This window comes from Scatophagus argus, chromosome 2 (assembly GCF_020382885.2).
Source record: "Scatophagus argus isolate fScaArg1 chromosome 2, fScaArg1.pri, whole genome shotgun sequence".
NCBI classification, from domain to species: Eukaryota; Metazoa; Chordata; class Actinopteri; family Scatophagidae; genus Scatophagus; species Scatophagus argus.
This window is the reverse complement of record NC_058494.1, coordinates 21,009,038-21,032,320: the sequence shown is the minus strand read 5'-3', so window position 1 is coordinate 21,032,320 and position 23,283 is coordinate 21,009,038. Positions and strand designations below refer to the sequence as shown.

Here is a 23,283-nt window from a genome sequence, read left to right as displayed (position 1 = left end):
TTCTCAGAATAATAGATAATGGATCCATTCTGAGCAGCCATCTACCTAAAATGAGCCAGCTGGTGATACTGATAAAGGTGAAGTGCGGATAAAATTCTGAGTGTATTTTGGAAACAAAAGTCGGGTCAGAAATACTTTTCATTGAAACACTTTATCACAGTAGTACATATTGTACACAGTGGGTCAGGATCCACATGAAGGATCACGATAAAAATTTTAAAATAAAAGTAAATAGCAAGATAGAAAAGAACAAGAAACAAGGGCATGTATTAAGCTACTGGAGAGTACTATGAACTGTTCACAGTGTCCACAAAATTCACATAATTCTGCTAGTATATATTAACTGAACTACTAAAACAATTAGATGTCTGAATATGCACCGATGCCAGTGACTGCGTTCACTACCACTGCTGTTCAATATCCTCAATGGTCTCTGGCAGGCACCGGTTGCGTGTCTCTGACAGCGTTCTTGCCGCTATTCCCCCCAGTACAGCTGCAGAGCACAGGACAACCTGGGGCAGGTCCTTCCACACCTCGTCCAGTAAGAGGATCAGAGGAGCCACGGCTACGCCAAGTCGAGCCATGAAGGAGTTGTAGCCCATACCGTTCTGCCTAAATATTATAATAATAAAAACATTCATAGATACTGCTTAATCACAATAGACAGTGTAACTTCAGCCCTAAATGATGATGTTATGACTTTAAGGCACCAAAAAGCAAATCTCTTGAATATCCAGTGTTGATATGGATCTGTATATGCTCTATGATAAAAATCTAAAAAAAATGTGATGTTCAGATTGCTAAGAAAAAGATGAAATGCTTACTTACCTTACTACAGTGGGATAGAGCTCAGAACTGTAGAGCACAATTGTTGCAAAGGATGCCGAAGAAAACCCTTTTCCAATGACCGCCACCACTGTTCTGACAACAGACATATCTGAAAACGAGACACGAGTAAGTGAAGGATGACTTTGCATTACAGTTGCTGATAATACCAGAATTCCTTGCTGTATATCCCTGTGAGTAGTGACTGTAAGCTCTACTGACACATTTTCAAGCCAATAACCTAAAGCTTGGATGTAAGTCTGTGGACATTGATGAACTCTAACCTTTTGGTACTACGATGTTGATTCCAAGGCAGGCGGCGGCCAACAGCAGAGCTCCCACCTCAGTGGATCGTCTGCCTGTCTTATCCAGTAAGTAGTAAAGCGATATCTTGGCTGGAAGCTCAATTAGAGCATAGGTAAACTGAGTAAGATGGATGCTGAGCCCGAAGCCTGTGATGTTGAAGCTGATGCCGTAAAATGTAGTTGCCACACAAAACCTGGGGGAAGAGAAAGTCGTTAAATCGATTTGATGTTTGTCTGTTTATATCCAGTCAGAACTATTCATCTGTATCTTTTAAAATGTAAATCTGTACTGTTCAGTTTCTTTTCTTCTTCAAATGAAGTTCTTACAATTAGACCTGCTATGTGAATAAGTTTAACTGCAAGTCCATCCTCAAATTTGCATTGTTTCAACATGACTTGTGAAAGTTTTATATTGGACGATGGTGGCTTATATACTGGCAGTGATGATGCCACAAAATCACACTTGAACATACCCATCTTAAACTCAGAGGTGAGCACAGAGAAACGTTTCTCTGCCTGCAGATGAATGCAGAAAGCCTTCAGTGTTTTTCTAACTGGAGAGGGACTTTAAGTTCTGTACAATACCTGTGTCCCCCCCATCATCATGTTGAAGCACTAAATTGCTGTCGTTAGGGAAAATGTGTCCTTAGCTTAATCGTTGCTCTACTGAGTTCACCGGCTAGATGTGAACTGTGTCTTTAGTTTGCAGTGTGCAGTGGGAGTTTTTTCACCGGAAACAACTGCAACTGAAACATTCATTAGAGAGAAACTGGGGGTTGTAAAACCAAAAACTTACACCAAAGCGCACTGAAAGACTTGATGGAGCATATAAGTGCAAGTGGGTTTGTTTTAACAAGTGACTCTTTTTATTTTTCACCATCATTTGATCTATTAATAATCCATTAAGATAAAAAAATAATAGAGTGGTGCCGTTATAATTTGTCATTCAACGTGACACTTAACCAAATGAATCTGATCCCTTGTTATACATATATGTATTTTTTTTTTCCCCAGACCACGAGTCTAATCAGTGGTGCTATGACAACTTTGTCAACTACCGTTCACTCATGTCTGCTGACAACGTGCGGCAGCAGCTGTCCAGGATTATGGACCGCTTCAACCTGCCCCGCCGGAGCACAGAGTTCACCAGCAGAGATTACTACATCAACATCCGCCGGGCGCTCTGCACCGGCTTCTTCATGCAGGTGAACATATATCAGTAAATGTTTAAGTAGTTGTTTGGTAAGACGGTGATCCGACGCTCCAGATATGTTTGTGCTCTACGATTTGTAGAGGTCTACATTTATCTATTTATTTTAATCTATCTGTCCTCCAGGTGGCTCATTTGGAGCGCACAGGTCATTACCTCACAGTCAAAGACAACCAAGTGGTCCAACTCCACCCATCCACAGTCCTGGACCACAAGCCCGAGTGGGTGCTCTACAATGAATTTGTTCTCACCACCAAAAACTACATACGCACTTGCACAGACATCAAGCCAGAGTGGTATGTGTGCAGTGATTTCACTAGTATATGTTCATGAAGACAAGTTTTGACTGTATATGATGTGCTGACAGACTTATTCACAGTCTTTCTTTTTGTTCTTTTGTTTTAGGCTGGTGAAGATTGCACCCCAGTACTATGAAATGAGTAACTTCCCACAATGTGAAGCTAAAAGACAGCTGGAGCGAATTATTGCCAAACTAGAGAGCAAGGAATATTCCCAGTACTGAACAATAGCCAAGAAGTGTCCTGGAAAACAACTGCATACTATAGTTTTAGATCTTTCTGTATCATTGTATCATCTTAATGTTTAAAATTTGGCATTTTGATTTTTATATTTTGATTGCTTTCTTTGTTTGTGTTTTTTCTTTTCCCCCTCATCATTGTTAATTCTGTAACTAAGTGTTATGTCAGATGAAATATCAGCAGTAAATATTAGTCCTGGCTATTAAGATTTTCAAAAGGAATATCAGAAACATGTCATTTAGATGTGCTTGACTTTCCTTTAGTGGATTGCGGAGTCATAAAAAATTGTGCTTGCTTCGTTTCTTTAATAAAGGAGCTTTGACTTAATTTCTGTGTGCCTATTAATTAGTAAAGCCTGGCACTGAAATATTAGTGTGGTCCCCAATGAGGTGTTGAGTTAATTTGGTTGTTTATATTTGACATGATAGAAACTACTAGTTTAAATGTAGGTAAGTATTGAAAAGAGGATAGTTTACAGTACATAAGTACATTACTTTCTCAGAATAATAGATAATGGATCCATTCTGAGCAGCCATCTACCTAAAATGAGCCAGCTGGTGATACTGATAAAGGTGAAGTGCAGATAAAATACTGAGTGTATTTTGGAAACAAAAGTCAGGTCAGAAATGCTTTTCATTGAAACACTTTATCACAGTAGTACATATTGTACACAGTGGGTCAGGATCCACATGAAGGATCACGATAAAAATTAAAAAAAAAAAGTAAATAGCAAGATAGAAAAGAACAAGAAACAAGGGCATGTATTAAGCTACTGGAGAGTACTATGAACAGTGTTCACAGTGTCCACAAAATTCACATAATTCTGCTAGTATATATTAACTGAACTACTAAAACAATTAGATGTCTGAATATGCACCGATGCCAGTGACTGCGTTCACTACCACTGCTGTTCAATATCCTCAATGGTCTCTGGCAGGCACCGGTTGCGTGTCTCTGACAGCGTTCTTGCCGCTATTCCCCCCAGTACAGCTGCAGAGCACAGGACAACCTGGGGCAGGTCCTTCCACACCTCGTCCAGTAAGAGGATCAGAGGAGCCACGGCTACGCCAAGTCGAGCCATGAAGGAGTTGTAGCCCATACCGTTCTGCCTAAATATTATAATAATAAAAACATTCATAGATACTGCTTAATCACAATAGACAGTGTAACTTCAGCCCTAAATGATGATGTTATGACTTTAAGGCACCAAAAAGCAAATCTCTTGAATATCCAGTGTTGATATGGATCTGTATATGCTCTATGATAAAAATCTAAAAAAAAATGTGATGTTCAGATTAATAAGAAAAAGATGAAATGCTTACTTACCTTACTACAGTGGGATAGAGCTCAGAACTGTAGAGCACAATTGTTGCAAAGGATGCCGAAGAAAACCCTTTTCCAATGACCGCCACCACTGTTCTGACAACAGACATATCTGAAAACGAGACACGAGTAAGTGAAGGATGACTTTGCATTACAGTTGCTGATAATACCAGAATTCCTTGCTGTATATCCCTGTGAGTAGTGACTGTAAGCTCTACTGACACATTTTCAAGCCAATAACCTAAAGCTTGGATGTAAGTCTGTGGACATTAATGAACTCTAACCTTTCGGTACTACGATGTTGATCCCAAGGCAGGCGGCGGCCAACAGCAGAGCTCCCACCTCAGTGGATCGTCTGCCTGTCTTATCCAGTAAGTAGTAAAGCGATATCTTGGCTGGAAGCTCAATTAAAGCATAGGTAAACTGAGTAAGATGGATGCTGAGCCCGAAGCCTGTGATGTTGAAGCTGATGCCGTAAAATGTAGTTGCCACACAAAACCTGGGGGAAGAGAAAGTCGTTAAATCGATTTGATGTTTGTCTGTTTATATCCAGTCAGAACTATTCATCTGTATCTTTTAAAATGTAAATCTGTACTATACGACTGAAATGTGAGATATTTTAACAATCTAAAATTATTGAACACAGTGCCATTGGGTATACGGACCAAACTGTACCAGTGGTAAAGGCCAGTTTTCTCATTTTGGGTGTTCTCAACAGATCGAGGTAGGAATAGGTCCGATCTCTTTTCTCGGTCAAAACAATGTTTGACAGTGTCTGAAAGAATGCAGAGCAGTATTATACTTTAAACCATGTGATCACAAGTCAAAAGATGTCAGAAGCTGTGTTGTTGACTTGCATTAGTTCTATTGACTTAACTATCATGTGCAATATGCTGACCTCTGTTGTAATTGTGTCAATTAACTTCTCTGTTTGGTTCATCTTGGCGCATTTCTTCAAATACATCTGAGCTTGCTCGAACTTTCCATTGGCAATGAGCCACCTTGCCGACTCTGGCATCCACCTAATGGTGAAAACAAAGGCATCTTTTAATATGGATGTATTACATTGCAATGAGTTCTATTGCATGTTTACATTAAAAATGAATGCAGAGAATAGTATGAACCTAACCTACAGTATGTATTTAATCTCAGCTGGGTACAAGCGCAGCACAAACATTCCCGTGATTTGATCCTATCAGGACTTGGACAACAAATCTCGAACATGGCAGAAAATATCAGAAGGGACCAAATTACAAAATTTTAGTGTGATTATTTAGTCTGTCGAATCCTCATTAGCTGTTTTGTAGGATTATGTATTGCTCTTGATTTTGCCTTCACTCTTGTGCATTTGCTCTTAAACCGCTGTTGAATTTTCAGGAGACATTGCCTTATTAAAGTGGAGTTCACAAATTTTATTATTTTACCACATTTATCTTCAAAGCCATACCTGCCTACCCGCCATTCAAATGTAACGTAATCACTCATATCTCCAGACATGGCTTTTGTTGAACTAATGATCTGAGCTTTTGAGTCATACCTCCACATGATGATGGCCAAGATCAGAGGGGAGGTGACACTAACAATAAGCCACCGCCAGTCAGTCACAAAGTAAGCAATAACTGCAAATACTGTGTTCCCAAATGTCCAGGATAGGCTGTCAATTACTCCCACTAGTTTCCTGTGCTTTATGTCCACCCACTCCACGCCTGCAGAGAACAAACACCTCATCACTTTGCAACAATCAAAACTTTCAGAAAGACTTTGGTATGTGTACATTTTTATTTAATGTAGACCGGTGTTTGGTAGCTTAAGAGGTGAACACATTCTGATTAACTGTTCACCACAAAAATTAAAATATATACTTACTGAGGACTGCTGAGACAATGACGATGCCAGTGATACAAAACCCGGTGAAGAACCTCAGCACCGCAAACATCACATAGGTTGTTGAGAAAGCACTAGCAACAGCGAAAAGCATTCCAGACAGGTACGACACCAACAGCATGATCCTTCGGCCATACCTGTGGAGAGTCAGAGAGCCTCCAAATTTAATTATATTGATGCTTTTAAACACTGGGTCATCAAAGTTAGAAGCAGAATGTCAAGCTGCAGTACCTGTCGCTCAGACTTCCAAAGGACATGGCTCCAAACATCACTCCAACAAAGAAGATGGTGGCAGTTGCTTTGTTTTTCCCTCTTCTGTCACACACCAGGTCCCACTTGTACGAACATATAAAGAGGGCATAAGACATCTCTGTTCTTTGAGATGACATGGTATCTTCTTAAAATCTGTTTATGATGGTGAAAAAAGTATACTTTATTTGCCCAATGAAAAGAAATGAAGCTCACCTCTGAAGTCAGTGTAGACTTGAAAAGGGAGTAATCATACACCCATCCAGTCTGGCATGGCACAGTCTGTAGATCAGTGATGTTGGAGGAATTGAGCAGCAGATGATACTGAAGCTCTGCAAACATCTGACAGGAGTCTGGAGTCCCATCCTCCTGGACTGGGATACTAACAACCAGCCTCTCTGCCTGGGACAAGTTCCTAAAAGCTCCTCCATCATCCAGAGAGCTGATGTCGCAGTGGTGAGAGGGAACAGCTGCTATGAAGTTGTTCAGCATGAAGTGGCAGGGCAATGTGAAGCGGCCAATGAAGCTGATCACAATGATCATCACCTGAAATCGTCCAAAGCCATTAATATCATCAAGAATGTCCTCAAACCTCATTGTGGTCTCCCAGTGTGTGCAAAATGTCTTCCTTTGAAATTGATAAGCAAAAAAAATTAACTGGCCGATGCCTGTACACTATAAAGAAACAGACAGTAAAGCTGTTTCTGAGCGCTTCACAAGACAACCTTTGCCTTTTCAGGGTTTCTGTATTAGAGTTGAAATTGGTTAATATTTTACCTCACTTAACCACTAAAATAACTTTGTCTTTGTGACGGTGGAACAGTATGAATTTGTGGTAAAAATTAAAGCAGGATCCTCAACATGTGAAATGAGTCATCATTTTACTGAATTGCTTTACAAAGTGTCATCTTTTTATTGCATTACAACACAGAAAGTGCCAGGAATTGCTGGTATTTTTAACCAATAAGATCATACTTGTTTTAAACAGTATATTTAAAAAATATGCATTTATACACAGAGTGGTTAGAGTTTTATTTTCACATATTAACATCATATTATCCAGCATCATATTGGGATATTTGTTGCCATGGAGAAAACAATTAAGTAGAAGATGTATCATCAAATGTCCATGCTCATCATCCTCTGAAACACAAAAAAGTCCAAGCTTTAAAACATTATGTTCATGTAAGCCAGTTAAATTCAAATCAAAATAAGGCCCAGTACCTTGTCTGCTCCACGTCTTCAATGGTTTCTGGTAGGCAAGCATTTTGAGTCTCTGAGAGTGAACAGGCTGAGAGTCCTGCAGCAAAAGCCAGCAGTGAAAAAGCAAGACTTGGTAGGGGGAGCCACACTTCTTCAAGAACCATGATCAGAGGGGATACAGACACACCTATCAGGGCCATGAAGGAGCAGTAACCCAATCCGCTTTGCCTGTGTAACAGAAATACACGATTTCAGACTGCAGAGAAAGCCTTTCAGTTTATACCAACCAGGGGCCTGTTCCAAGGAGCAGTTGATCTGGATAACTTTGCTGAACCCTCAAACGCAATAATCTGGATGTTGCATGGCACTGATGTGGTGAAGAATGAGCTAAACCTGAAGGGGAAACTCTCGATTTTCTCTCATTTTGCATTTAACCCTTAACATGTGGTCATGACAGAAAGGACTGAATGCCAGTAGTCAAAATGAGTTTTTTTCTTTGCAAGGTAAATATGCACTTTTAGAAAGAGAGTGGTCAGACACCTGGAGAGAGCTGAAAGAACTAAGGTTTGTATCAGATATTTAACTAACCTCATTACTGTAGGGTAAAGCTCTGATGTGTACAGAACCACAATTACAAATGACGCCTCTGAAAACATTTTTCCCAAACTTCCCACAGCTGTCCGAACGAGCATCATATCTGGAAACAAAATAATAATCAGTAATCCTTATTCGGTACAGTCATTTCTGAGTGTTTTTATTACTGCAATGAAGCTTGCAAGTCATAAAAAAATACTTCTTATTTTAACATATCTGATCAAGTAGTTGTACAAACAATGATCACTTCTGAATGCTTTCCCACTGGGTGAATGGGGGATTGCAGAATTTTTCTAGCCAGAGAATTACACCTCTGTTTTTTAACTCAATGTCTTTGAATGCTGCAGTTGACAGATGTGTTGGTTTTTTAATTGATTTCTGTTGTTACTGAAGCTGTTATAGTAGCAGCCAAACCACAGTCTTATTCTAAAGAAATGCAGGTGGAAATTAATCATTTACCTTGAGGGATAAACATGTTGCAGAATATACACAGTCCAGTCAGAATGACTGTTCCAGCTTCATTCAACCTTCGGCCTACTTTGTTCAAAGTGAAAAAGATGAAGGTTTTTGCTGGAATTTCAATAGCGCCGTAGATAAACTGTGTGAGATAAATGTTCGCACCAAAGTCAGCAACGTTTAAGCTGATTCCATAATACGTACAAGATACCCCGAACCTATAAACAGAAGGATTACACTTTTAATTAAATATTAACAATCTTAAAAAAGTACACAACAGCTCAACAGAAAATAATGATAATGTTGTATAAAAGTGGACACATCAAAATAATGTGAGTCAGCATTTTATCCACAGAACTGGTCTACAGTTGAACTCACAAGCTCATTACTGTGTCACTTTGCCACTTCATAGAATTTTGTCACTAATATACACCAATCTGTTACAGCATTATATTATATATTTACTTGTTGCGTATTGCATCATTAGGGAGAGCCTGAGGACAAGATAACAAGCAGATAACCATAGCAGTGCCACCTTATCAATCAACAGCTGCATTGTGGTGAAATGTTCCAGGCCATTAGTTGAAGAAAATAATAAAATAAACAATGAAGTTTCAAAAAGTTATTTTCCATATCAGGACAACGCACAGCGTATTATCATAAGAGGCTGTTCTGAAACTCTTATCCACTAGTTAATGTTTAAGTACATGTATTATATATTTTGCGGGCTTTAGCAGGTGTCTGTTGTTTAAAGCTGAACAAAAGAGTTGTATACCACAAAATGCCAGTAAGCAGAGTGAGTGTTCTCATTCTGGGGGTCTTCACAAGGTCCAAATAGGAATATTTTCTGTTTTCATTTTCTAATTGTATTTCTTTGGGCAGGAGCTGGAGGGTAAAAACAGAACCATTTGTCAGATTATGACAGCACATGGAATATCAGTGACCGACTAAAGATTAATAATAGGTCTTATAGATTTTGTACCTCAGGATTTAGGTCAGCCATGAACTGCTCTCTGTGGTTCACCTTTGCACACTTGTGTAGGTAAAAATGAGCCCTGTCCATCTGTCCGTCATTTATCAACCATCGGGCAGACTCAGGTACCCACCTGTGACAGTTTAATAAAGGACACAGTCAGGAAATTGGGTTTAGTATGTTGTTGTACGTGTTTGAAAGTTCATTACATTATGTGTCATGTTTTGTTTAATACTTCCTGCTTTTGCGATTGTTGTTTGGTTTTCCCTTTCCCTCGCTAATGTATTTAGTTTGCCAGCTCATCTTCTTACCAAATCAAGCATTTCAGCCTTCCCTTGTGTCTGCCATAGTGTTTTCCTGGAGCTTGCCTGTTTTCTTAGTTTTGGACTTTTGCCTGTTCCTTCGTTTTCATCTGTGTTTGACCCTTGCTTGCCTCACCACGTACGCTGCCTTTTAAACCGTTTGAACTGCATCAGATTTGCCTTTGCTTGAACAATCGTAACAAAGTGCTTGTTACAGCTAGATGCTCAATTTAGTCCTTTTTTCTTACCACCAAGAGAACATTGCCAGAAACAGCGGGGTAGTTGCTGCAACAGTGAGATACCTCCAGTCATTCACAAAATACGCCACAGCAGGTAGCAGGGTAGCACAAACAGTCCAGTCCAGGGTCAATAAGATTCCAACCGCAGTGCGATGCTTGACGTCCACCCATTCAAGACCTGTGATGAGGAATGACCAATAAATCAAATCTGACAGAATATCAGAGCTTACGAGATAATCATGTACAACAATTTGCTTCGTGCAGACTGTGGTGTGCTGGGTTTCAGTCAGTGAGTTGATTCATTTTAATTGATGGATAAGAACACACATTAAAAGAATTTGTTGTTTGACTTTTGTCAGTGCAAGGTTTTAAAAGCCAAAGTAAATTCTGTTTTTACTGTGCTCTGTCACTTACGTGACTCGACAAGTCATAAAATAACTCTAATTACATGCACATAACACTGAGATTTTTAATGAGAATTGTTAGAAATGAAAAAGAAACCTTCAGCTGATCTCAATTTGAGCATTTACCTCCAGAATAAATAATGAATAATAATGTGTTTTAAGGTCTTCTATGAATTACTACTTTTCAATTATATGTTTATTCATTTGGTTTGAATAGACAAAGATATGCCATGAGATCAAACTTCCAAAGAACCATGGCGATTATGTTGACTCCCGAAATTCCAAATCCAGTGAGGAACCTCATGACAGCAAACGTGGCAAGATGATATGAGAAAGCACTTGCAAATCCAAAGATGGTGGTTAATATGTAGGAGACCAGAATCGTGCTTTTCCTGCCAAACCTGCAGACAGATTGATTACAGATTAACACTAGTCAGATTAAAAAAATTAATAATTTTCATACGTTATCTTAGATACTTACAGGATCTTCTTCGTGTAACTGTAAGACTTTACTTGTACAAACAAATGCTATTTTTTTGTCTGACTTCTAGAAGCAGTATTAACATGAAGAGCAGTCAGTAGATGTTCAACATGTTGATGTAGAATAAGGTTGTGATTAGAACAGAACCATCTTAGGCCAGGTTAGATCAACATAGGGAAGTCGGAGATATAGGGAGGAACAGTGGCCTTTGGACTATCTGCCTAACAAGTTGAAAATTGAAATTATTATTTTTAGTGTTAGTGTTAATTCAAAAACACCTATTTTACAATGTGGTGTAAATCAACAACCATGAAATGGAAGTTAATTCAGAGTTCAGAGTTGAGGGTACCTGTCACTGAGATAACCAAATACTGCTGCTCCAAACATGACCCCTGTGAAGAAAATAGTGGCCGTGGCTCTGTTCAGTCTTTTCTTGTCACAAACCAGATCCCACTGTGAGGGAAACACAGACAAAACACAGAGAAGTGAAGAATAAAGTGACTAACTTGGCATTGCTATTATTCTAACACTTTGTAACTGGAAAGAAATAAAACTCACCTCTGTTGCCAGAGTGGACTTGAAGGTGGTGTTATCGTACGTCCATCCGTTCTGACACGACACGGTGGGTAAGTCAGTGATGTTGGAGGAGTTGAGTAGCAGATGAAACTGAGGCTTTACAAACATCTGGCAGGAGTCTGGAGTCCCATCCTCCTGGACTGGAATACTAACAATAAGCCTCTCTGCCTGGGATAAATTCCCAAAAACACCTCCATCATCCAGAGAGCTGATGTCACAGTGGTGAGAGGGAACAGCCACAATGAAATTATTTAGCAGAAAGTGAAAAGGCAAAGTCAAGCGAGGAATTACCATCAAGAAGATCATCCTCAGTTGGAACCTCCCAAAGCCATTCACCTCTTCTAGTATATCAACAAACTTCATGTTCAAAAAAGCAAAAGAAAAATAATAATAGGAAATATGTTCTTGATGGAGAAAAGTAGAATTTATCAGAAACACAACTCATGTAAGTTGTTAGTTTGAAAGTGAGCTTCTGTCACATTGTATGCTGCTGATTGCTTTGGTTAATGATCATCTATGAGAATGTGCAAGTAGGGAATAATTATTATGAGAATGTGTGAATGTGTAGTAAAGAGTCCAAACAGACAATGTAAGCTCAGTCAACCTTAGTGGTCCACAGTCTTTGAAAACAGCAAGTCATCTTATACACTACACATAAATCTACAACTTAAATTGACCTAACGAGCAGGAAGAAGGAGGTCTAAATTGAACAGACAAACTAATGCTGCTCCACAACAGTCACTGGGATGCCATCAAGCAAGACAGACTTAAACTCTACCACATGTTTCTGGAGATTCTTTGTAGATTACTTATCTTACATTGTAGTATTGTACACCTTGTTCGTTCTGTTACATGAATATCCTATTCTATTTTTTGCAATATCTTCACTGTCTTTCTCACTGTATCACCAGTCAGGAGAAGGAAAACATTAAGTTAGTAGCGCTGGTGCTGGTTGTACTTTCAGGTGACGTTCCTTTACACGATCAAGTGCCTTATAGTAATTAGTACTTTAACTTTAGTCCAAAAACTTTGGCAGCTAGTATAATTGCACTAAAAATTGCAATACCTGTGGTATTTAGGCAGACGAACATGGCCTTACGCAAATCAGGGCATTAGGATATAAAAGCATACAACATTTTTCAGCGTACTTGTGTTATACTGATGATGATGTAATATTCCTGTATTGAAAGAGGCAAATTCCTGACTCAGGCCAGGTCAAAATGTTAGGCATATTTTTGTTAAGACTGTTGGTCAAGGTCAAAGATCATGACTTGAGTCTCATATGACCTACTCTGTAAAAAGAATTAGGATGTACAGCATATTTAATATCATCTAAGGAGAGAAACTGGCTTGCCATGGTCATCTAGTTTGTCATCTAGAACTGCACAGTCTTGATACAGTAACTTTCTAACTAAAGACTAAAGACTGACTCCTATATCACTTTCTGTCCCTGCAGCTTCTTCACTCTTTTAAAAAATATCCTCTTTCTAATGAAGTGCAAAGCAGAAAATCAGTCAAGAATCAGGAATATGGTACAATCAGATTACATTTATTGAAAAAGTCATTTAGATTTTGTGAACTTAAGAAACTCTTGCAAGCTTATCATTTTATTGTTGAAAACACCACTGACATTTGCCGCATTTCAACTTTCTTCAATCTTTAGGATGCTTTGAAGACAAAATTTAGGGTGGAGACTTCTCCTTGGCTGTGGAGACTGATCTTCCTCTGAAACACAGATTACATCTTCATTTTAAAACTGAACTCTCATTTGAATGTTTGGATGCAAATCCAAATTAATGCCTCATACCTTGTCTGTTCCACATCCTCAATAGTCTCTGGTAGACGAACATTTTTTGTCTCAGGAAGGAGGGAAGCTGACAGACCTCCAGCAAAAGCCACCAGGGAGAAAATAGTACTTGGCAAATGGTCCCACACTTCTTCAAGAAGCATGATCAGGGGGGATATGGACACGCCCATACGGGCCACGAAGGAGCAGAACCCTAATCCATTTTGCCTGTGTGATCAAAAATACAAATTTGTAACATTCAGGGGCAATCAGTTTGGGATGTAACCTCATGGTCAGGATGTTAAGTTATCCAGATGTCTCAGCAAACATGTTTCTTGGAAAAGGCCTTTGGATATTGGTGCTGTTTGTAAATGTGGACATTGGAAGCCCTTTATTAAATAAATTACTCACCTCATTACTGTGGGGTAAAGCTCTGTAGTGTACAGAAATACAGTTGTAAAAGATGCCTCTGAAAACATTTTGCCCAAAGCTCCCACAGCTGTGCGAAACTCCCCCTTAGCTGAGAAGAAAAAGTTGTGAAAGGACATTTTATCCCCAACTTTTGTTATATTTAAAGCCACTCTGTGTAGAATTTGACTATTCACAACACTACTACAGACATGCTGTTTCAAAGAGGCACACACCTGAATTAATCATTTACCTTGAGGGATAAACATGTTGCACACTATACACAGTCCAGTCATAACTAGCGCTCCAGCCTGATTAAACCTACGGCCAATTTTGTCCAAGGTGAAAAACACGAAAGCTTTTCCTGGCATTTCAATAATGCCGTAGATGAACTGGGTGAGATAAATGTTCACACCAAAGCCGGTGACATTCAAACTGATTCCATAATACGTACAGGCCACTGCAAACCTGCAAACAGAAAGAAAGCAGCTATTTTATTTTTAAATACCATTGTAAATATTGTAGCCATCCCTATTTTTTTATTCCGGTTGTTTTTATATTTATATAGTGTTGTTTTATATTTATAGTATTACATTTTGTAGGTTATTGGGCTTATACCAGGACCAGGGAAACTAATTTTGTTCCACCTCATGTTTCTACATGTGTGAAATGACAATAAAGCGCCTTGAATCCTTAAATCCTTGAATTTGCCCCAGGAAATACTAGTTCCTGATTGGCTGGTAGGTATCTCTTACAGACTACTTCAACAGTCAAAAAATAAAATAGTGCAAAGACTTTTGTTTTTGAGGACAATATGACTTCATCATACTGACTCCATGGTTACTTACCCTGGCACACAGAGGAGCTGTGTTTAAACTGCCATCCCTTTTTATATAAAGTTTGTTATTCTTACGTTGAATGAGTGATGTACAGTGGATTGAACAGATTTTGCTTTATTTCAACATGTAAAAGTTAAAAAAATTACCAGCTATGTAAAAGCAAAGAAATGTACATACCATACAATGCCAGAGAGCATAGCTAGTCTCTTCATTCTAGGGGTCTTCACAAGGTCCAAATAAGAGTATTTTCTGTTATCATTTTCTACAACTATTACTTTGGACAGAACCTGGAGAGGAAAACAAGAAACCGATTTGATTGGAAGAGAGTGTCGATATCTGATTAGAAATGATCAGATTGCATAAAATTTTGTACCTCAGGCCTTAGGTCAGCCATGAACTGCTCTCTGCGATTGACTTTCGCACACTTGTTGAGGTAAAAATGAGCCCTATTCACCTTACCATTACTTATCAGCCATCTGGCAGACTCGGGGAGCCACCTGTGATTTTTCATATAAACTCATGAGTCACATATCTACTTTATCAAAACTTGAAGTCATAATGTTTGAGAGAATAAGCATATAAAAACATTATAAAACTGTTTTGAATGTCCTCACAGGTATAATTACTTGATTTTTGAAAAACACAACTGCACATGCTTCACACTGTAAAAACTGAAAGACCAGAAATTGTTTGTTAGGGATGAAAGATCAACTATTAATTTTTCCTTACCACCAACAGATCATGGCCAGAAACAGTGGGGTGATTATGATGGCAGTCAGGTACCGCCAGTCATTCACACAATAGGCCACAGCAGGTAACAGAGTAGCACCAAAACTCCAGTCCAGGCTCATTAATGTTCCCACAGCAGTGCGATGCTTAATGTCCACCCATTCAATAACTAAAGAACGATGATAATAAATCAAAGACTGTTAACAATTTATCAGGAAGTAATATCTGTTTTTTAATTAATACTTACTGAAGGTAAAACACAAGATGGATAAAACAATAAGATGAAAAGGAACAACATATCACTTCAACAAACTTCACAGCAATTTTTACATTCTAATTGAATGTCAATTTAGTACAGTGGTAGTTTTTTATAAAGTTCTTTAAAGAAAATAGACACATATTATGACATAAAACTCACTCAGGACTACAGTGATTATACTTATTCCAGACATTCCCACTCCAGTAAAGAACCTCATGGCACAAAACATAGCGAACTTATGTGAGAAAGCACTTGCTAAGCTGAAGAAGGTGGTTGTCAAATAGGACACCAGAAGTGTTCTTTTCCTGCCAAACCTGTGAGACAAAATAATTATAGATAAATTGATTGAATTGGTCAGGTATAAACATTTAAATATCCTGTACAGTATTTGTTCAGAACGCTATATTGTAATTGTTTAATGTGCGGGTTAGAGTTCATTTTATAGTTGGGGTAAAGGTTAGGAACGGGTTCAGAACTATTGTCTGAGTCTGCGGAGATGCACTTACTGACACTTTGTTGTACACCAACTTTTCATTAGTGTATAGTTGTGTATTAACCTGGGACTTTCCAAATAACAAGTACTAGATTCGCTTCTTTTGTTGGTGCATCTACATTTCGAGCAGACTGGACAAGCTGAGCTCTTCTGTCCATAAGGGCACAATTTGCATCACAAATGAACTGCGATGGCAACGGTGAAACAGACCAAAGCACAGAGTCTAATGAAAGCTAAAACTGTAATAACAATAATTGTACTCTAGCAAAAAATACTAAGTTTTTCTCTTTTGTTTTAAAAATAAATATGGTATGTAATTTTTCTGCACAGAGATGTAAATGTGTCAGATTTGAGAAGCTGAGAGTTAAGGGAGTGGACACCTGTCACTGAGATAACCAAATACTGCTGCTCCAAACATGACCCCTATGAAGAAAATGGTGGCCGTGGCTCTGTTCAGTCTTTTCTTGTCACAAACCAGATCCCACTGCGAGGGAAACACAGACAAAACACAGAGAAGTGAAGAATAAAGTGACTAACTTGGCATTGCTATTATTCTAACACTTTGTAACTGGAAAGAAATAAAACTCACCTCTGTTGCCAGAGTGGACTTGAAGGTGGTGTTATCGTACGTCCATCCATTCTGACACGACACGGTGGGTAAGTCAGTGATGTTGGAGGAGTTGAGTAGCAGATGATATTGAGGCTCTGCAAACATCTGGCAGGAGTCTGGAGTCCCATCCTCCTGGACTGGAATACTAACAATAAGCCTCTCTGCCTGGGATAAATTCCCAAAAACACCTCCATCATCCAGAGAGCTGATGTCACAGTGGTGAGAGGGAACAGCCGCAATGAAATTATTTAACAGAAACTGAAAAGGCAAAGTCAAACGAGCAATAACCATCAAGATCATAGTCCGAAACTGGAACCTCCCAAAGCCATTCACCTCTGCTAGTACATTATCAAATTTCATTTTGAAAATAAGTATTACAACCCTTCAAAATTTGAATTTTGGAGCAAAGAAGATGATTAAAGGGATGTATCTGAAAGTACCCAAGATGTTAGCTTTGCACGCTAGTAAATGAGGTTGGTTATGTGTGCATATGCAGTAAGGCAACGTGAACAGTTTGTGCTCACTCAAGTATGCATCTCAGTAGTAACACATTTTTAAAAATAAATCATTATCTCTGCCAGGCTTTGGAAGGGACTGTGTGTGGACTCATCTGCCTGATATTATTTATGCATATCTTGAACAATCTTGGAATGAGACTCAACAATTAACTATCTTTGTTCAAAACTGCTTTAAAAGTTATGTGTTGTTGACACACTTAACATAGTGCTGTTAACTTTATTGTTATGACAGTAAACTTTGTTTGTCTCTGAAGGTTTGTCTCTGTGAGTTCATATAATAGGACACACAAACAAGTTAACACAGTAATATACTGTACTTGGAAGCATTTTTCTAATACTTTGGTTTATGGCCAAATATCTGTGAAGCTAAAGACACCATCAGCCTCACCTGTGCTTTGTGTTTAGTTCTAATTAACAAATGTTAGCAAGATAACACTAAGATAGTGAACATGGTAAACTTTGTACCTGTTAAACATCTGCATGTTAGCGTCATCATTGTGAGCATGTTGATGTTAGCATTTAGCTGTAAGCACCACAGTATCTAAGTACAGCCTCCAAGAAACAACATGTCACTAGGTTATCCACTCTTAGGACACTATTTAAATGATGTGTAGTTTGTTCAGGATCATCTTATAAAATTTAGTCAATCAGCTGTCCTCCTGGTAAATCCTGAGCTCCTCCAGAGCTGTCTAAAATGTTTATTTTTGAAGCTAAAATCTTTTCAATATGATTTGTACAGCCTATGTGTCATGTGCCTTTCATTTAGTTTTTTTTTCTTGCCATCAGTATACACAAATACATCTTACTGTGCATTATTCTAATCTGATAATTCACTTGGAATGAATAGATATTTGACCCTTTATCATCAGAACATAAAGTTTCTGTCAAGGATTTAAGCAGGCAAATGACATGATACATGTTCATCTTTTGCAGATGGCCAGTCTATCACTGGACTGACACATACTGAAATGTTCCATGCACCCTGTGTCATGACAGCAAGACATAATAAAACTTAATCAAGTGTAGGACCATAAGATGCTAATTCCAATAAAACCAACATTTGCGTTTTCATTTAATATAACTTTATTGCTACATATACATTTACAGTTACACTTCTTCCGCAGTCTTCTGCATTGTACATGATTTAGACAATACATTTAACATCTGGATGTGTTAAAATCCACCTTGCTTCCGTTGTAAACCCATATTCAGTCCCATCAACAGCTTCATTTGACTGCATATGAATAAATACATCAATATTTAACTGAGGGATGCTGTGCATCCCTGTATGTGTAGTTTGTTCAGGTTCATCTCTTAAAATTTAATCAATCAGCTGTTCTCCTGATAAATCCTGAGCTCCTCCAGAGCTGTCTAAAATGTTTAGAGTGGTCTAATTCTTTTCAATTTGAAGTGTACAGCCTATGTGTGCTCATTTAGTTTTTTTTTCTTGCCATCAGTATACACAAATACATCTCACTATTCATTATTAATATATAATTATAATATATTATAAATTAAATATTATATAATTTTTAATCTGATTATTCACTTGAAATCAATTCAGAAATCTTATAAATTGTATAACACCATACTTTGGACAAACTAAATATAAATAACTAAATAAATGTGTTTTTATTGAATCTCCTTCCTCCTTGTTGACTGTACCCTGCAACACAGACAAAAATTTATCATTTTATAATGCATGGATTACTGAGCTCAGCAAACACAGACAAGTGATTAAACCCTGAAAATTATGTAGGAAGATGGCATGTAAACTGCACAATTTAGGGAAATTACAGTTACCCATAAGGCACTTGCCTTTGAAGGGTTGACTGGATTATTCTTTAGCCACCAAGTTTACTGAGATGGCTAAATGTTTACAGTAGCTTTAATATTGAATTGCCTGTAATCTTCCTTTAACACATTTTCTCTTTACCTTGGTTTCTCAATATCTTCGATGAACTCTGGCAGTCTGCTGTTTAATGTTTCAGGCAGGAGTGAAGCCACTAAACCACATCCAATCGCCACTGCACTGTAAGTGACTGCAGGGAGGAGATGCCACACGTCCTCCAGAAGCACGATGAGCGGAGATATGGCCACACCGAGACGTGCCACAAACGAAGTGTAGCCTAAGCCATTCTGTCTGAAAAGTCAAAGTGCTGGAGTTAATGTGAACCTATTCAGCAATACAGTACATGTGGTCACAACAGAACAGAAGATGATTGTCTGTGGTCAAACCTGCTACATGTATTTGTTATTAACTAACCGTACAACTGTAGGATAGAGCTCAGTTGTGTAGAGGTACATGATTGTGAATGACGCTTCTGACATTGCTTTTCCAAGAACTGCCACAACAGTGCGAATGACCCACTTCTCTGAGGAAAAATTTTAGAAAAAAGTTTTAGTTTTAACATTTAAAAAGAAAGAAAGAAAGAAAGAAAGAAAAATAAATAAATAAATAACCTTTTGAAACAAACAAGTTGATGAAGAGGCAGAAACCCGTTAACAGCAGGGCTCCCATCTCTCCAGGCCGTCGACCAATTTTCTCCAGGAAGAAGTACACACCAATCTTCATTGGCATTTCAATCAATGCAAATATGAATTGCGTAAGGTATGGGTTTAGTCCAAACCCAGTGATATTCAAGGTTATCCCGTAATATGTAAACGCGACTCCATACCTACAAAATGGAATAAAACACTGAAACAAGCCTTGCACTTACAATAACAGTATAGTGGAATGTTACTGGAGTTTCTTTTGGTATGCATTCATCGATTATATATTATATTGCATTATAATATATTGTACTAATACAATATATATTAAACATAATTCATCCATATGTACTTATTAATATTATTGTAGTTTACTGAGTTTACAGCACTTGTTAAATGTCACTCACACTGTGTTAAATGCATAGCTCAACATTTTGGTAAATACACTTATTCATTTTCTTTCTTAGAGACAGATGAGAGGACTGAACTACAGAGCTGAAGCCAGCTATCAGCACATCGAGAGTTTCCTAAATAACATGTCATATCTGACTTGTGTAATCCATATGCAGTCCATATCCTCATGCATTTTTGAACTTCAGACAGAGTCAGGCTAGCTGGTTCCCCTTCTTTATACTGTGGTAAGGTAATCACCTCCAGCTCCATATTTAAGGCACAAACATGAGATTGGCATTAATTTTCTCAAGAAAGCAAATAAGCATGTTTTCTAAAATCCTGAACCATTCCTTGAATCCATCTCATGAAATTGAGAGGGGTTCAAAGAGACAACTTACCATACTACCCCAGAGCATATAGAAAGTTTCCTAATATTCGGAGTCTTGAAAATATCTAAAAAAGTGTACTTCTTATCTATAGTTTCAGATTGTGCGGATTCCAGTAATGCCTGAAAAATAGAACAAAACACAAAGATTCATTCACAACAATTGACAGTGTTTTTTTCTTGACATCAATCTGAGATTGTGAGTTGACCAAAGTGTTAACAACATTGTGATGTACCCTTGGCGTGACGCTGGCCATACATTTGGTTCTGTTGTTTATCTCAGCACATTTTGTGATGTAATGATGGGCTGCATCTGCTTTTCTGTTTGCCAAGAGCCATCTTGCAGACTCTGGAAGCCACCTGAGGTAACAAACACAGTGTGTTCAGGATCTTGCTGACTTCACAGAATTCAGCTTTTTGTGCTGCAAAGAGTAAAATGTGAAACTTAAATACCACCAAGCGATGACAGACAGTATGAGGGGCGAGGTCACTGCTAGGATGAGCATCCGCCACTCATTAACACAGTATGCAATTCCAACCAGAAACCAGTTTCCAAGTGTCCAATCCAGGCTTATAATTACACCAGAAAAGGTTCTGTGTTCAATGCCGCACCATTCAATGTCTGGAGGAACATCAACACATTTTTTGTCAAACCAGATAGGAACAATCATTACATGCTCTATTTTCCGCCTCTCTGAGGTTAGTGTTGTTTTAGCATTAGCATACTTACTCAGAGCAATAGTAATGATAGTTATTCCTGCCAGTGACATCCCAGTGAAAAATCTCATGATGACGAACATTATATATGATGTGGAGAATGCACTCAGGACTGCAAATGTCATGGATGACAAATAAGATACCAAGAGGAGCGGCCGTCGACCAAGCCTGGTTACATGAAGAAAAGGTGTAACAACAGCTGTGTTCCATAATCAAAATGCAGAAAATATGGTGTATTTTGCAAAACATATGTTCTTCTAATTATTTTTCCTGGTCCAGTCTGTAGGATTTTGAGGGATCTACCTGTCTAAATGTAATGTAGAATTCATACATTATTCATTAGGGTATAATCACCAGAAACTAAGAATCGGTGTATTTTTGTTACCTGACAGTGAGGTTTTTATGTTGACAGACATTGTGATTCTTGTGAATGTGACTCTTTCATGTGTATTCTTATTGCACACCTTTTGTTTTATATGGAACCTGCTGTAGTATAGTTTTGAAAAAGTCAGGCCTATAACATTCATAGTTTGTGACATTATTATTATTGTTAGTATTATTATTATTATTAGTAGTATGATATTATGGTCTGTTACAAGCTCTGTTTATATTTCAAGCTTTATTTTAATCTTATCCGACAGTTGTTACAGAAAGTGACATTTTAGACGTATGGAGGACATACTAGTTTTTTCATTACCAATCATACCTGTCACTGAGAAACCCAAATAAAGGGGCACCCAACATAACACCAATGAAGAAAACGGTGGCTGTTGCCTTGTTCATCCCTTTTCTGCTGCACACAAGATCCCACTGCATAGAAACCAAAGGATTTAAATAAGTCATTAATCAGTCATGACAGCTTTGACAGTTTCACTACATTTTTCTTTCTTTTCCGTTTTACTTCAAAATATTAACCACAAAGTTAACAGATATTTGGTTTTAAGAAATGTGCTTGCATTTCTGACTTATTCTTTTCTCAAATACAAGTGTCTTTAATGTGTTTGAGGAACATAACCTTTGAATGAAACACAGATTATATGAAATAATAGTCACACTTACCTCTGTTGCCAAAGTAGATTTAAATGTGCTGTTGTCATAAACCCATCCATTCTGACACTGAACAGTGAATGCATCCTCACTCCTGTTTGAGCCTAGCAGATGCTGATATTGTGGCTTTGAAAACATCTGACAGGAGCTTGGTGTCCCATCCTGGTCTGCAGGAATACCAACAGCTAATTTCTGTTGCTGAGTTAAATTCCTAAAAACATCTCCATCATCCAGAGCAGCAATGTCACAGTGGTGAGAGGGAACGGCCGCCATGAAGTTATTCAGCAGGAAGTGACATGGAAGAACAATTCGGGAAATCATCTGAATCAAGACTAGCTTGATTTGGAATTTTCCAAATCCATTAATTTCTTGAAGTATGCTGTCAAATTTCATTTTGCTGTGCTCCTAGACTCAACAGTAAGCTGAATGTGAATTGGAGTTGGGAGACAGACACATTTACTTAGACCATATTAATTATTATCCACACACACACACATACACACACAAAGTTCTGCAGCATTTCATTGGATTAGACACAATTACTGCAATTACTCAATCTTTCTGTCCAAAATTTAACACATACATGCTTGTTTATAACTCAACCAAAGCAACTCTTCATCAGTGTTCCCCCAGAAAAACAAACTATCAAATGAGACAAAATAGTAGAAAAGTCGAGACACTCGGTAATGAAGAACACAGAAAAGGTTTAAACTGGAAGCTACCCTACATTGCAACACTTCTCAAGCTTAACGCTCTTCCGCGAGTTTTCTTTACGTGAGGAACTTTGTAACCCTGGGTTTTAAAAAGTGCCGTATAAATAAAGACTTACTTACTTACTCGAGCAGCAGCCAGTTTGCAGTATGTTAAAGGTGTCCTGAGCCACAGTGACCTTGGCAAAATGTTACAAAGACTCTCACTTTCAAGGAGCCAGAGAGGTTTGTCTTACATACTGAGCACAACATTATTATGAGTGCAAAGACTGAACTTGAATGACATGTTTTAGTAGACTATGAATCTAAATATGTGTCTTCTGGAAATAATGA

The 23,283-nt window shown here is 38.1% G+C and overlaps 6 protein-coding genes across 10 annotated transcripts; 1 reads left to right on the top strand and 5 right to left on the bottom strand.

Annotated features, from left to right (window-relative positions):
- Positions 1 to 140: 140 nt before the first annotated feature.
- Positions 141 to 1,068, bottom strand: LOC124053853 (solute carrier family 22 member 8-like). Its single transcript, XM_046379407.1, has 2 exons — positions 829 to 1,068; positions 141 to 612 (listed from the first exon to the last, which is right to left on the bottom strand). The coding sequence occupies exons 1-2, from the start codon at positions 975 to 977 to the stop codon at positions 402 to 404; spliced, it is 360 nt and encodes a 119-aa protein (XP_046235363.1). The 5' UTR covers positions 978 to 1,068; the 3' UTR covers positions 141 to 401.
- A 1,065-nt stretch (positions 1,069 to 2,133) lies between these two features.
- LOC124074609 (pre-mRNA-splicing factor ATP-dependent RNA helicase DHX15-like) lies at positions 2,134 to 3,206 on the top strand. Its single transcript, XM_046417712.1, has 3 exons — positions 2,134 to 2,335; positions 2,467 to 2,636; positions 2,746 to 3,206. The coding sequence occupies exons 1-3, from the start codon at positions 2,198 to 2,200 to the stop codon at positions 2,861 to 2,863; spliced, it is 426 nt and encodes a 141-aa protein (XP_046273668.1). The 5' UTR covers positions 2,134 to 2,197; the 3' UTR covers positions 2,864 to 3,206.
- Positions 3,207 to 3,657: 451 nt separating this feature from the next.
- On the bottom strand, positions 3,658 to 7,037 carry LOC124074605 (solute carrier family 22 member 7-like). Its single transcript, XM_046417699.1, has 9 exons — positions 6,552 to 7,037; positions 6,318 to 6,421; positions 6,069 to 6,223; positions 5,740 to 5,908; positions 5,101 to 5,224; positions 4,868 to 4,977; positions 4,487 to 4,701; positions 4,206 to 4,314; positions 3,658 to 3,988 (listed from the first exon to the last, which is right to left on the bottom strand). Exons 1-9 carry the CDS (start codon positions 6,930 to 6,932, stop codon positions 3,778 to 3,780), a joined length of 1,578 nt encoding a protein of 525 aa, XP_046273655.1. The 5' UTR covers positions 6,933 to 7,037; the 3' UTR covers positions 3,658 to 3,777.
- Positions 7,038 to 7,057: 20 nt separating this feature from the next.
- Positions 7,058 to 12,946, bottom strand: LOC124074583 (solute carrier family 22 member 7-like). Of its 5 annotated transcripts, none has more exons than XM_046417666.1 (11): positions 11,546 to 12,946; positions 11,337 to 11,440; positions 10,753 to 10,907; positions 10,112 to 10,280; positions 9,571 to 9,694; positions 9,364 to 9,473; positions 8,754 to 8,806; positions 8,592 to 8,666; positions 8,127 to 8,235; positions 7,560 to 7,766; positions 7,058 to 7,476 (listed from the first exon to the last, which is right to left on the bottom strand). In XM_046417666.1, the coding sequence occupies exons 1-11, from the start codon at positions 11,924 to 11,926 to the stop codon at positions 7,455 to 7,457; spliced, it is 1,509 nt and encodes a 502-aa protein (XP_046273622.1). In that variant the 5' UTR covers positions 11,927 to 12,946; the 3' UTR covers positions 7,058 to 7,454. The 5 variants fall into 5 exon arrangements, with proteins under 5 accessions (XP_046273622.1, XP_046273613.1, XP_046273608.1 ...); XM_046417675.1 differs by having other exon boundaries at positions 7,265 to 7,476; positions 8,592 to 8,806; positions 11,546 to 11,771; positions 11,855 to 12,946; XM_046417686.1 differs by having other exon boundaries at positions 7,265 to 7,476; positions 8,592 to 8,806; positions 11,546 to 11,771; positions 11,900 to 12,946.
- A 152-nt stretch (positions 12,947 to 13,098) lies between these two features.
- Positions 13,099 to 17,189, bottom strand: LOC124074569 (solute carrier family 22 member 7-like). The gene is made up of 10 exons (XM_046417625.1): positions 16,667 to 17,189; positions 16,458 to 16,561; positions 15,744 to 15,898; positions 15,326 to 15,494; positions 14,970 to 15,093; positions 14,774 to 14,883; positions 14,011 to 14,225; positions 13,761 to 13,869; positions 13,371 to 13,577; positions 13,099 to 13,288 (listed from the first exon to the last, which is right to left on the bottom strand). The coding sequence occupies exons 1-10, from the start codon at positions 17,045 to 17,047 to the stop codon at positions 13,246 to 13,248; spliced, it is 1,617 nt and encodes a 538-aa protein (XP_046273581.1). The 5' UTR covers positions 17,048 to 17,189; the 3' UTR covers positions 13,099 to 13,245.
- Positions 17,190 to 18,180: 991 nt separating this feature from the next.
- On the bottom strand, positions 18,181 to 23,001 carry LOC124074576 (solute carrier family 22 member 7-like). The gene is made up of 10 exons (XM_046417638.1): positions 22,253 to 23,001; positions 21,900 to 22,003; positions 21,207 to 21,361; positions 20,930 to 21,098; positions 20,713 to 20,836; positions 20,490 to 20,599; positions 19,669 to 19,883; positions 19,472 to 19,580; positions 19,142 to 19,348; positions 18,181 to 18,871 (listed from the first exon to the last, which is right to left on the bottom strand). The coding sequence occupies exons 1-10, from the start codon at positions 22,631 to 22,633 to the stop codon at positions 18,838 to 18,840; spliced, it is 1,608 nt and encodes a 535-aa protein (XP_046273594.1). The 5' UTR covers positions 22,634 to 23,001; the 3' UTR covers positions 18,181 to 18,837.
- Positions 23,002 to 23,283: the final 282 nt, after the last annotated feature.

Bases quoted from the DNA above. Each gene is read 5' to 3' on its own strand.
- LOC124053853 (XM_046379407.1), bottom strand. From the start codon at position 977: ATGCAAAGTCATCCTTCACTTACTCGTGTCTCGTTTTCAGATATGTCT. The intron at 613-828 runs GTAAGTAAGCAT...TATAATATTTAG, and splicing joins CTCTATCCCACTGTAGTAAG to GCAGAACGGTATGGGCTACA.
- LOC124074609 (XM_046417712.1), top strand. From the start codon at position 2,198: ATGTCTGCTGACAACGTGCGGCAGCAGCTGTCCAGGATTATGGACCGC. The intron at 2,336-2,466 runs GTGAACATATAT...TCTGTCCTCCAG, and splicing joins GCACCGGCTTCTTCATGCAG to GTGGCTCATTTGGAGCGCAC. The intron at 2,637-2,745 runs GTATGTGTGCAG...CTTTTGTTTTAG, and splicing joins ACAGACATCAAGCCAGAGTG to GCTGGTGAAGATTGCACCCC.
- LOC124074605 (XM_046417699.1), bottom strand. From the start codon at position 6,932: ATGAGGTTTGAGGACATTCTTGATGATATTAATGGCTTTGGACGATTT. The intron at 6,224-6,317 runs GTACTGCAGCTT...GACTCTCCACAG, and splicing joins TTTGGAAGTCTGAGCGACAG to GTATGGCCGAAGGATCATGC. The intron at 5,225-5,739 runs GTATGACTCAAA...TTTCACCATTAG, and splicing joins TTGGCCATCATCATGTGGAG to GTGGATGCCAGAGTCGGCAA.
- LOC124074583 (XM_046417652.1), bottom strand. From the start codon at position 11,926: ATGAAGTTTGTTGATATACTAGAAGAGGTGAATGGCTTTGGGAGGTTC. The intron at 10,281-10,752 runs GGAAGTTTGATC...TCCTCATCACAG, and splicing joins CATAATCGCCATGGTTCTTT to GTCTTGAATGGGTGGACGTC. The intron at 8,807-9,363 runs GTATACAACTCT...TTCTGTTTATAG, and splicing joins CTGCTTACTGGCATTTTGTG to GTTCGGGGTATCTTGTACGT.
- LOC124074569 (XM_046417625.1), bottom strand. From the start codon at position 17,047: ATGAAATTTGATAATGTACTAGCAGAGGTGAATGGCTTTGGGAGGTTC. The intron at 14,884-14,969 runs GTACAAAATTTT...TTTCCTCTCCAG, and splicing joins TGGCTGACCTAAGGCCTGAG to GTTCTGTCCAAAGTAATAGT. The intron at 13,578-13,760 runs GTGAGTAATTTA...TTGATCACACAG, and splicing joins CTTTACCCCACAGTAATGAG to GCAAAATGGATTAGGGTTCT.
- LOC124074576 (XM_046417638.1), bottom strand. From the start codon at position 22,633: ATGAAATTTGACAGCATACTTCAAGAAATTAATGGATTTGGAAAATTC. The intron at 20,837-20,929 runs GTATTTAAGTTT...TTGTTACCTCAG, and splicing joins CTGTCTGTCATCGCTTGGTG to GTGGCTTCCAGAGTCTGCAA. The intron at 19,581-19,668 runs GTTATTTATTTA...ATTTTTCCTCAG, and splicing joins CAACTTGTTTGTTTCAAAAG to AGAAGTGGGTCATTCGCACT.